Genomic DNA, 13,247 nt, shown 5'->3' with positions numbered 1-13,247 from the left:
AAAACTCTCTATGCCTTCATTTCTTCATCTCTGTGATAAAGATAAAACAAGTCTCTACCTCATAAAGTTGTTGTGAGGATTAAATGAGATAATGACTAGAAAGTGCTTGTCAGTCCCTACAACATGACAAATGCTCGAAGTCCTCTCTATATATTAGCTGCTATCATCATCATCATCATCGCCGTCATCATTGTCAACCTCCCAGGCCTTTCAAATTCTGCCTCCACCTAAATTTTGAATTTTACATCACATTTTTCAAATATTTCCTATACTTTTTTCTTCTCTGCATCTTTATTCCTGCTGTTCTTGGTTTCTGGAATGTACTTCCCTTCTCAAATCTACATATGCAAATCCTTCTCTTTTGCAGCCTGCTCAGATACCACTTTCTCTGTTCCCTGATCCTTAAGTGGGAACTCTCCTCTTTTTTCTAACTTCTGTGGTGTTACAATGTACTGTCCTACCTTCCCCTTGTATACTAAATAGTCTTATATGAACTTAGTCAGTATTGGTGTAAACAAATAAATCGATCATGATGCAAGGTCTGGAAACTGAGGCAGAGAAGTTTCGCCCTAAGCAAAAGGGAGGTTTTACAGGAGGTTGCCTGTAGGAAGGCTTAGAAGACTTGTGAGGAGGAGACTGGCTTGTCAAATGGTTTTTCAGGAGGAACTAAGCAGCCGTTACTCAATGAGGAGCCAGCAGGAGAGACCAGAGGCACTCTGTTTTCTTCAATTTTACCTTCTCTCTCCATATTTTGATGATTTCCCTTCTCAGACAGCAGCCATTGTGAGGATTACCTGTAGAAGGGTTATTTCAGGACAGCCTTGCTGCATAATGAAGCTTGAGGCCTGGAAGTGGCAAAGCCAGAAAAATGTAACTTTGATTATGCAGGATCACCTCTGGGGCCCCGCAGGAGCACCCACACTCTTGAAAGAGCTCCTCTACCTCAGAACTCTGAGCTAGGACGGAGCTCTGCCGTTTGCTAGCTGTGTGACCTTGGGCCAATGACAAAATCTCTCTGAGCCTCAATTTCCACATTTGTGAAACAAGGGTAATAATGGTGTCTACCTCACCGGATTAAGTGAATTGAAGACAGGAAAGTGAGTAGAACAGTGCCAGACGCATAGTCAACTTTCAGTAAATGTGAGGCTTACGCACACCAAACAACTTGTACTGAGAATGAAACAAAGAAAAGAAGACATAACAGAATCAATCTACAGGGGATTCTTGAGACCAAGGCACCCCATTGGCTCCCGCGGGGAGGATTAGCAGTGTTACAGGGAGACAGAAATAATATATGTACCAAAGGTTGATGAATAATGCAAGAGTGAAATAACCATCTGAGCTAGGCAGAATAATGACCTCTACTTCCCCCCCAAAGATGTCCATGGCCTAACTTCTGGAACCTGTGAATATGTTATGTTAAATGGAAAGAGAAATTGAGGTTACAGATGGACGTAAGGTTGCTAATCAACTGACCTTAACATAGAGAGGTTATCCTGGATCATTCATCTGGGCCCAAAGTAATCACAAAGGTTCTTAAATGTGGAAATTGGAGGCAGAAGAGTCAATTTCAGAATCTGATGTGAGAAAGACTTGACCAGTCCCTGCTGGTTTTGAAGATGGAAGGGGCCATAAGCCAAGGAAAACAGGCATCCTCTGGAAGTCATAAAGGCAGAAAATATTCTCCCCTAGAACCTCTGGAAAGTAGCATAATCCTGCTGACACCTTGATTTTAGCCCAGGGAGATTCATTTCAAACATCTGACCTCTGGCCGTATAGGATGATAAATGCGTGTTTTTTTTAGCCATTGAGCTTGTGGTAATTTGTTACAGCAGCTGTAGGAAGCTAATGCAGCAGCTGTGTCTCAAAGATGAAACTAAGCAGCACTGAGTAGTGGGCTCCTCTCTCATTTAGCTACAAATCAGCAGAAAGTACTTTAGTCCACATTGATGAACAGCTAGTGTGTAAGAGGCGAAGTATTAGGTATTGATATATATTGAGCATGTGTGAATTTGATTGACAGTTATTAGCTGCTCTTTAAATATCAAGTTGGCACGTTTAATAAGCAGTTATTAAATGCCCAATAATAATAATTTAAAAACTCTTGCCATGTATCAGACATTCTCATTTAATCCTCATGATGACAGTGTGTGGTGGGCATTATAGGCATTCCCATTTTACCATTGAAGAACTGAAGTTTAGAAAAGCTAATTAGCCTGTACAAAGTCATTTAACCAGTAATATGGTAGCATCAGGATTTGAGCCTCCTATTATATGTTTAATTACTAACTCTACTGCCTACTATATTTTGGAAACAGAAACTCAAAAAGAGACCCAGCGCCTGCCCTCAGCGAGCTCAGACTCGCACAGTCGGAGAAACCTGGAGCTGAGCTTCGTGAAGGGGGGGCGGGAGACAGGGAGGTGGGTGCTTAGTGGAGATGGGGTGGTCCCTGTGTATCCTGATTGCCACTTTTCCGTCCTACTCACCTGACCCCCAGGTTTGTCAGTCCTGCAGAAAGTCCTGGACACAGCTGCAGAGAAGAACTGGCAGGTGACAGCAGTGAACATTTTGACGACCACGGAGGAGGGATACCGAATGCTCTTTCAGGACCTAGAGAAGAAAAAGGAGCGACTAGTCGTGGTGGACTGTGAATCGGAACGCCTCAATGCTATCTTGGGCCAGGTAGTGAGTGCAGAAAAGGCTCGGAGTGGGGGAGGTGGAGATAGTTGGTGGCGGGGAGAGATGGTTCAAGAGGGAGCTGGACAACATTTTGCCTTGGGTGTTACAAAGTGAGGTCTTGACTAGATGAAACCAATGCCTTCCTTCTTACAGTCTGTAACTCATACAATTTAATTCTGAAATTTTATGAAATAGCACAAACAATGGGAGGCTTGACATAGGGCTTCAAATGGTTCTCGGATCAGTTGACCAAAAACTTCCCTCCTAAGCTTCCCTTTATTGTTGAAAATCCAATTACATTGCATTTCAGAGTTTGTGAAGCACCATCACATTAGGAAGACAGCCTATAGAGCCGGATTCCTGGGTTCAGCTCTGGGTTCTGCTCTGAGTTCTGTCACTCACTGATCTAGCTTTTGGCCTCTCATCTGTTCAGCCCACTGACCTGTTCTAAGAGACTAAGGAGGCAGCAGGCACCCCTCTTTCTACCGTTTCCTTGAACACACTCATGTGTCTGAGAAATCAATTGATTGCACATTCTATGAAAGGATGCTGTAACCTCAACAGTTTTTAGCCAGATGTCTCTAAGCCACGGTTCCTCCAGTTCTCATAACTAAAGCATGTGCCCACCACAGAAGTAGCAAGCTTTTGTGTAGACCATTCGTTTCTTTAAATTACATCTGTGTATTCAGATAAGCTAGCAAGGAAGTAGATTTTGCAGCCATTTTTGGACAGGGCTAAATAATTAACGATGATAGTTTTAGGTACTTAACGACATCACAAAGCTTGTTAATGGGCCTCAAGACCCCTGGGACCCCCACAGGAATCTCAGCACCAGCTATGCACTCACTCAGAGGCCTCAGCAACTGAACAGGCAGGATTTTGAAAGTCAAAGATTCTTTAAGGCATTAACTCTGTGTTCTACTTTACAAAGTGTGGATCTGGCCTCCCTCTGGGGAAGAGAAACCAGCAAAAATTGTTTCCATTGAGATAGAAGTTCTCTGAGCTGGAGTTAGGGGATTTGAATTCTCCTTAAGTTAGGCAGTATGGGGTAATGGTTAAGAGAATTTAGTGGGTAAATTCCTAGCTCTAGTATTTACTAGCTCTGTGACCTTGGGCCAGGTTTCTAAGCTTTCTTCAACATCTCAGGTTCCTGATCTGTAAAATGGGCATAATAATAATAATAGCTACCTTTAGAAGGTTCTTGTGAGGGTTAAAAAAATCTGTACATGTAAAGCACTTAGAACAGAGCCTGCCCCGTAGAAAGTGATATATGCAAGCATTTGCTTATTTTTGCTATTCCTAGTGCCAATTAGTACTGGCTTCTTGAGTCACTCCCTCTTTGGGCATAAGGGTCCTCATCTGTAAAATAGGAATGAAGGCCTCTGTTCTACAAAACTGATAAAAAGATTAGATGAGACGAGAGACAGAAAAAGCGATGAATGATCATTGATCATGTCATAAGCTGATGACTTGTCCTGTATTGTTCTATAGTAAAGATAACAGCCGTTGCTACCATTTGCTGAGTGCTTACCATACACCAGACACTGTGCCAAGCCCTTTCTGTGCATAATCTACTTCATCCTCACATCAACTCTATCAAACAGCTTCCATCAGTTCCTCTGTTTTATAAATGAAGAAACAAGGGATTATCCTTGCCCAGGGTGTCACAACTAGCATATAAGAAAAGCAGGAGTCACACCCACCTTGGTCTAGCTACAGGGACCAACCTCTTAAAAACGCAGCTTTTCAGCCTCTGCTGCCTATAGCTACCTCCTCCCTCAAAGGACAAACTTGTATGTAAGTGACTTATTTGTATGGGTATTTTAGATGGCAGTATATTACCTTTTTAAATTGTTGGATTCTTCTGATCTGAAAAGTAAAGCCAAAGAGCTGAAGGGATCTTACAGATCATTTGATTTACCACTTGTATTTGCATTTGACAGATGGGAGGACTGATGGTCAGATTGGTTGCATGATTCATCCTGGGTTCAGACAACTAGTTTGTGACAAGGATGAGTCTAGAATTTACATCTCCTGACTTGAAGTCTGACATCTTAGCATCATTCTAGACTATCTAACAATAACTGGGATCTTTTCAGTCTAACACAAATGTTTTGCCTAATCTAAAGAAGGAGACAGTGATTCCAAAATCAAATGGAGAATGAATTGCACACCTCTGTCTCCAGCCCCCCAACTAGAATATGGGCTCTGTGGGGGCAGGGATTTTTCTTTTAGTTTCCTCCCTGCTGCATCCACGTGCCTTGAACAGTGCTGGGCCCCTAGGTGGTATTCAATAGATATTTTTTGAATGAATGGAAAGAGTAGGGAATCAATGAAGGCTCTAAGAAAAATCCCAAATGTGAGATTGGTCTGGATATCTACAGGTAGCCATTGGCTGGATAGAGCCTTTGAGCCGGAGGTAAGGGCATGTAGGGAGGCCCAGAGGGCATGTTAGTGTCATGGTTCACAGAGGCCGAGTGGAGGGTCACAGGTGTCTCCTGGGAGACAATGACAGGGAGATGAACACATGTTCAAGACTATCTTTGGAAACCATTCTAAAGAGTTTGGGGTTTATTCTCTAAATGGTGGAGAGTCAGTGAAGGTTTGTGAGCAGGGAACAAAGTTATTAGAATATAATGCTTTATCAGTATATAAAACACCAAATTATATAATACAGTCATTAAGTTCAGAGTGAGTTAGAGATGAGAGAGACCAGGACCAGGTCATCCATCACGTCACCCTGTTTTGTTATCTTCATAGTGCTTCTCACCTGCTGAAATCTTGTTCATTTATCTGTTTATATATTTACCATCTGGCTCCCTCCTGAAATGTCAACTCAGTTCGATGAGGGCATGGGACCTTGCCTCACTTGTTCATTGCTGTCCCTAGCACGTAATGTAATGTTTGGCATATAATCCATGTTCAATAAATATTTGTTGATTGAATTCATTAATCTCTAGAAGGTTTTACAGAGTACTTGGAAAGAGAGCTCAGCCACACAGGTTATGAATAATCAGAGAGAATGGGAAAGGGCATTCCAGACACAAAGACTGTGAATTAAGGAAATCCACTGGAAATGAGCTTTGAAGGAATGGGGTCAGTGAGGCAATGGGCTCCAAGTGAAACTGTACATCACGTTTATAACAACTTTCTCAGTTTGTCACACTGTGTGCATTTATCTCTTTATCTGTTTAGCATGGGTCTCCTCCCAGTAAACTGAGACCTCCGGGAGGGCAAGCATCAGGCTCATTTCCCCTTCAACTCTATCCCCAGCACAGTGCTTTGTACATAGTAAGCACTTGATAAAGGTTTGTGAAAGGAAGGTAGGAGAGGATGGAAAGTAGGCCAATGGGTAGGTAGGTGAGTAGATGGGTGGGAAGGTTAGCATTACGTTGAACCATACAAAATCGCTCATGTTTATCAAAAGTCAAAAGTCATCAATTATCAGCTGTTTCCTATATTTCAACCTGTAATTTCGTCTGGCAGAGACTATACTTATCCACTGCCTGAAGGTAGTGGGTTTTAAAATATCTTTTATTTGCTGTGTTTATTAGAAGCTGAATAGGTTTTTGAGAAAGGTATCTCATTGTTGAAAGGGCAGCAAACCATTTGACAAGAAGATGAAAAAGTAATGAAGAATTATTAATAAAACTATCATCCCAATAGTATTTGAGCTCCGCGGTCTAGAATTTCACATTCTAACCACTTTTTCAGAGCATTCATTGTGTGCACTTGCATTTAATTATTCCCTACATAAAAAAATATGGGAGCTGCTATGCACATACATACAATTAAGTAGATGTCTGAATGTGAATTTTAATAACCTTGAAAATTTATTCAGTTACAGAAGAAGACCAAGTGCTTCTCATATGTTTTATGCCTCCTTGCAACAGTGAAGGGGGAGAGGCAGAATGTACTAACCCCAATCTGATGATTAAAGAAAAATAAAGAAATATATCAAGTTAATTTGTAGGCTGAGCTAGGGCTAACCCAAGGCCTGTGGTCTTAGCTATTCCTTGTTGGGTGGTGAGTCTGGATGCTCGAGCAAACCTCTGGATAGTTCTTTCCACATTTTTTTTTTTTCCTGTCTGCAGTGATTAGGGACAGTCTACACATTGAGGATGAAGGAGTGTTTGGGGACCCTGGCTCTTAATGATTCAGCATAATCAGACATCCTATGGAAAGGCTTCCAAAAGTCAGTTCCCTGTCCTGACACTGTTCCCAGGCTGCTGTGAGATCTGGGCAAATCACTTCTCCTCTCTGGGGCCAGACTTCCCATCTGTACAGTAAGGGGTCAGACTAGATGATCCCGACACTCTCTTCCAGCTTCCGGGTCGAGTGGCTCAATAGTGTCTGAGTATCCAACTGGTTTAGAGAAGAAGGCACAAAATTCAGGGAAAAAAGGAACTGCATCTGAACATGGTTCGTGCACAGAGTTGAAGGTCAAGAACTGGGATGGAATCAACCACCAACCCATCTGACGCTCTGTCCACCAATCTGTCCATCCCAGCAGCAGATACTGTTATGACTGTGACAGGGAATTCAACGTAGCATAAGATTCCCACCAGGGAAGAACCTCCATCTATGGCGAAGGCTTTATGGAAGAAGGCGAGATGGGAGCACTTCAGCTGTATCCTCGGGGTTATGATAACAGTACTCTACCCGTGGAATCAGATAAAACTGATTTCAGATCCTGCATCTGCCACTTAATAGCTAGGTAACCTTAGGGAGCTTATTTAACTTCTCTATGCCTCACTTCCTCATCTCTAAAACGAGAAGGTCAACAATGCCCACCATCATTGGATGGTTGTGATATTGTAGTGTGAGTGCTTAGGATAGGGCTGGGCACATTGTAAGTACTCCAGTAATGTTAGTTGCTATTATTACTGCTGTTTTAGCTTTAACTGTTAGTATGATTGATGAATCTCCTCCCATTGTGTTTTGTAGATTATAAAGCTGGAGAAGAATGGCATTGGCTACCACTATATCCTTGCAAATCTGGTGAGTAGAGTGTACTGCAGGCTCTCACACTGTGAGTCTTTTTGTGTTTGGGGCCCTAGCTTGCTTCTGTGGTCCCTGGCTGGTGGGAACCCAGTGGGTAGAAGGGGAAATTCAGAACTGCAAATACTAGGCTTACCTTTCCCCCTCCACATCCCCACTTGTCAAACCATGGGACAGTGTTGGTGAACCACTAACCTTCCTTGAAAGAGATCATGCTGGGGGATAAGGCTTTAATCAGCAATAAGGACAACATCACCACATCTTTTTTTTTTTTTAAAGATTTTATTTTTTTCCTTTTTCTCCCCAAAGCCCCCCAGTACATAGTTGTGTATTCTTCATTGTGGGTCCTTTTTTAGTTGTGGCATGTGGGACGCTGCCTCAGCGTGGTTTGATGAGCAGTGCCATGTCCGCGCCCAGGATTCGAACCACGAAACACTGGGCCGCCTGCAGTGGAGCACGCGAACTTAACCACTCGGCCACGGGGCCAGCCCCAACATCACCACATCTTTGAATGGATACAAGATACTTTGACCCCACTGTTTCTAACCCTCTATTTTGACACCAGAGATAGTTTTACCATTTATAAATACAAACATTTAAATCACAATGATATTCGTATCAACAAATTTTTAACCAGAAACAATTTTCCAGCATGCACAATATTATCAATTTAGTTTTTATTCACTTTTCTATGTGGCATCAATAGGCTGTCTTTTTTAAAACAAAATTTGTTTTCATTTTAATGTATTGCATTTATTTTTACTGAGTGCAATTATTTTCCATGTGATAAAGATGGTTCATAGAGTAACTTTTTGTACATACTAAATCGTACCTAGTAATATGCACCATTATGAGTTTTCCTTTGTGGCCATTATTTGTGGCAAGTCTGCTTTTCCTGGGTCATGTGTTGCCCATCTACCTTTTTCATCATGAAGTTTCATTCTTCCAGCAGTTTTTTTCCAAAGCCGAAAGTAATTTTGTTTCACCTTTAGTCCTATTTTTTAAAGAGTTTTATTGAGATGCAATTCACATACCATAGAGTTCATCCATTTGAAGTGTACGATTCAATGGTTTTTAGTATATTCACAGAATTGTGATACGATCACCACAATCTCATTTTAAAACTTTTCATCACCCAAAAAGAAACCCCATACCCATTAGCAGTCACTCCTCATCACCTGCCAAATTCCCCCAGCCCTAGGCAGCTAGCTATCTACTCTCTATCTCTATGTATTTGCTTATTCTAGATATTGCATATAAATGGAATCATACAATGTGTGGGCCTTTGTGAGGCTTCTTTCACTTAGCACCATGTTTTCAAGGTCGTCCATATTGTAGGATGTGTCAGTACTTCATTCCTTTTTATTGCCAAATAATATTCCATTATATGGATATGTGACATTTCATTTATCCATTTATCAGTTGATGGACATTTGAGTTGTTTTCACTTTTTGACTGTTATGAATATTGCTGCTATGAACATTTGGGTATAAGTTTTTCTCTTGAGTGTATACTGTCGGTGAAGTGGGAGAATTCCCCCCCACCGCCTTTCCTCAAGGTTCTTATGGCTGGTCAAATAATCAAAGAGGCAGGTTAGCAAGAGAAAATCAAACAAAATTTAATAGCATGTATACATGGGAGAAATTCAGGGTAAACTGAGTAACTCGGCCATCTGGCTGAGTCCACCCGTTTAAGTACCCTCAGCTACGGACAAGGAGCGCATAATGATCTGGGGCTTCAAGGGGGAGAAAGACAATTGTCATAGAGATGGAATGCAGAAGTTTGATAAGCAGGACTTTGATAAGAGTGGACTTAGCAAGGATCCCCCCAAGTGTCCTAAATAGTTATCTACGGTGATGGCCTGTCCTGGCGACAACCTTTATTTTAAATTTCTTTAGGCAGCTTGGGGGAAGGTCAGATGCTCTTTCTGGGTCTTTTGAGGCTTCATTGTCTTCAGCTCAAAATAGTCCGCATACCAGAGTGGCACACCTTGGAGCGGCCTGCTCTCAGCCCCATCAATACCTAGAAGTGGAATTGCTGGGTTATATGATAACTCTGTGTTTAGTGTTTTGAGGAGCTCCAAAATTATTTTCCAATGTGGCTGCCATCTCACATCACATTTTAATACATCAAAAATTTTGCCATGTGACAATTTGAGCAATTGTCAGATTTCCTTAACGGCAACTTTTTCTACAAAGTTTGTTTATTATCCTGGCCCGTCTTTGCAATTAGCTGTGTTTCCATTAAGATGTGATTTTTAGCTTTTTGTCTACAGCAAATTAGATCTTGTTCAGTTTTAGCCATGTTATTTTGTGTTGATTATTTCTGAGTAATGTTAATTATTAATTGAACAAAAGGTTGATATTCTCTACTTATTTTGGGAATAAAGGTCATTAGTAGGACAAAGGCACAGGATCTCCGTGTGTGTAAATGTCAAAATGAAGAATCCAGAAGTGAGACCAAAGCATCTTGTCTAATTCTTAAACTCTGTCCCTCTTTCTTTCTGGCTTGATCTCCGGGCTTAGACAGATCCTTGCCTAAAACTTCTTTCCCCGTCAAAACTTCCTCCTTGGCTGTCCCAATATTTCAGAGTGAGGACTAGAAATAAAAAGGACTAATTGAGATAGGTTAACCCAGCTATGAATGGGTAAATACGTTACTTTTTCATAGGTATTTGCATTTTAAATAGTGGGTGGATGTCTGGAGACTTTTTGGTGAAACAGAGTCTCACACTAAAGAGCTGTTTGCAACAATGAAATTTTTGTCTTTGTAATGAAGCAAATCCTTGACATTCCTCAAATCCCAGAGCCTTACTGCTAGAAGGGACTTTGGAAGTCAGCTCCAGCTAAATCTCCTTTGCTTGGAGGGAAACAGAAGGTGTTGTGACTTGGCCAGGGTCACACAGCAAGTCAGCTATAGAGCTAGGCCTAGCGTCAAGGTTGGCGGGCAGCATCCAATGCCTTCTCCGCTACTCCAGGACATCTCTCAGTACAGACCATGTGCGCATCCTGCTGCTTGAGAATACACAGAACAAGGGTGGGGGCAAGCATAACCATCTCTCCAGGGTAAGATAGAAATTACACATCGACAGCCTCAGAGCCAACGAAACACCCCAGGTAATTATATCGCCAGCCTCCATCTGTTACCAACTGACCCCTTGGTCAGAGCGTCACTAAGTCAGCCCCTTGGGTTTCTGTATCCTTCTGATCTGCATTCTTTTTCTTCTGACCTAATGAGCTCTCAAATCCTTACAACTGCCAGCTAATAGGATGTAAATTGCATATACCATCTAAATACAAAAGCCTTGCATGTTTCAATAGATTAGTTGATAATTAGGCTTCAAATTACTAATTAATTCAGTTTGAAACATAGTTGAGTATGTGGTGTGTGTTTTTCTTCCTCCTTCAGAGGAATAACGCAATTTATAAGATGATAATTTTTAGAAATTCTGCCACATAATTAGCCCACTGCTGCATGGAACTGACCCCCTCCTTCAGAGCATTGTGATTAGGGTGTAATTATAGAGTTAGAAACCAAGGAAGCTTTTGAAAGGTTTAACAAAAGGAGGGAGGGACACTTTTTTTTTTTGCAATTCTTTCTGTCTGTTCCCGTCTGAATGCAGGAGTTTCAGAGTAGCCAACAGCATTCTTCTAACAGATCACTTTGAAGGGATGCTTTTCAGCCTCAATAATCAGATTTGGAAGGCTGCTAGAAGAGAGGAAGGACGGAGACTGTGGGTCAGAGAGGTGAACTTTGTGGACAGAGAGTCAAAAAAAACCCTGCTTTTTGTACAGACACCACTCTCAGCTAGCTTTGTGATCTTGGGCAACCCTGCAGCCCTCAACGTTCTTCCCTGTCAATTGGGAATAATAGTTCCTTCTCTACATGCTCATAGACTCATCGAGGAGACCAGATATGTGGCTGAACGCCACCACACTTTGAAAAGGTAAAAATGCTCTGCATAGGTGGGGAATTCTTACTGCTTATACTAAATCTACCATCTGCCCAGACTCACATATTGCCTGCATGTATATATGCAAATATATGCTGATATATGTGTTCATATTTTACATATGATAGGAAAGATGTGTAACTATTGTTCCATAGCATTGGTAAGCCCATAAAGTGAACTTGAACCATGCAGAAATCAGTGAACTCTGCCATTATTTCTTTCCTTTTTTAAAACTATTTTATTGACGTTGTATTCGCTTATAACTTTGTGTAAATTTCAGGTGTACATCACTATATTTCAGTTTCTGTATAGACTGCTTTGCATTCACCACCAACAGTCTAGTCTTTATCTGTCACTGTACACCTGTGCCCCTTTACCCCTTTTGCCCTCCTCCCACCCCCTTCCCTTCTGGTAACCACCACTCTGTCTCCGTGTCTATGTGTTTGTTTATCTTCCACATATGAATGAAATCATACAGTATTTGCCTTTCTCTGTCTGGCTTATTTCGCTTAGCATAATCCCCTCAAGGTCCATCCATGTTGTCACAAACGGCATGATTTTGTCCTTTTTTATGCAAAGGGGTGCACATATCTTTTCGAAGTACTGATTTCATGTTCTTTGGATAAATAGCCAGAAATGGAATAGCTGGATCATATGGTATTTCCATTTTTAATTTTTTAAGAAATCTCCATGCTGTTTTCCATAGTGGCTGCACTAGTTTGCATTCCCATCAGTAGTGTATGAGGGTCCAACCCTCGTTATTTCTTGTCTTATTAATTATAGCCATTCTGATGGATGTAAGGTGAAATCTCATAGTTTTGATTTGCATTTCCCTAATAATTAATGACATTGAACGTTTTTCAAGTGCTTCTTGGCCATCTGTATATCTTCTTTGGAAAAATGTCTGTTCTTATCTTCTTCCTATTTTTTTTATCAGGTTGCTAATTTTTTTGTTGTTGAGATGTATGAGTTCTTCATATATTTTGGAAATTAACCTCTTGTTGGATATATGATGTGCAAATATTTTCTCCCAGTTGGTGGGTTGTCTTTTTGTTTTGTTGATGGTTTCCTTTGCCTTGCAGAAGCTTTTTAGTCTAGTGTAGTCCCATTTGTTTATTTTTTCTTATTTTCCTTGCCTAAGGAGACATGATATTCAAAAAGATACTGCTAAGACCATTGTCAAAGAGCGTACTACCTACATTTTCTTCCAGGAGTCTTTTGGTTTCAGGTCTTACATTCAAGTCTTTAACCCATTTTGAGTTGATTTTTGTGCATGGTGTAAGATAATGGTCTACTTTCATTCTTTGGCATGTAGCTGTCCAGTTTTCCCAACACCACTTATTGAAGCGACTTTCCTTTCTCCATTGTACGTTGTTAGCTCCTTTGTCGAAGAAGAGCTGTCCATAGATGTGTGGGTTTATTTCCTGACTCTCAATTCTGTTCCAATGATCTGTGTGTACATATTTTGAGTTCAAAGAGGTATCACACTCCCTAAATTAAAATATGTACCATTATGTCTTAAAGAAGCCCCTTAGCCTTCGAGCCCAGTAGAGGGCCCACCTGTCCAGTCTGACTGTCAGTCCTCCTCCAAACCTGGCACTGACTCTGAGTCCA

General features: G+C 41.2%; 1 protein-coding gene across 1 annotated transcript in view; it reads left to right on the top strand.

Moving 5' to 3' along the window:
- GRIA1 (glutamate ionotropic receptor AMPA type subunit 1) overlaps nt 1-13,247 on the top strand; it is a 285,987-nt gene that overhangs the window by 151,789 nt on the left and 120,951 nt on the right. Inside the window, exons 4-5 of the mRNA XM_046667310.1 lie at nt 2,499-2,683; nt 7,628-7,681. Of these exons, the coding sequence (XP_046523266.1) occupies nt 2,499-2,683; nt 7,628-7,681 (239 nt within the window). The remainder of the gene's footprint in view (nt 1-2,498; nt 2,684-7,627; nt 7,682-13,247) is intronic.

The sequence above is a fragment of the Equus quagga genome, chromosome 7 (assembly GCF_021613505.1).
Source record: "Equus quagga isolate Etosha38 chromosome 7, UCLA_HA_Equagga_1.0, whole genome shotgun sequence".
Taxonomy (NCBI): Eukaryota; Metazoa; Chordata; class Mammalia; order Perissodactyla; family Equidae; genus Equus; species Equus quagga.
This window is presented reverse-complemented; position numbering and strand designations above follow the sequence as displayed.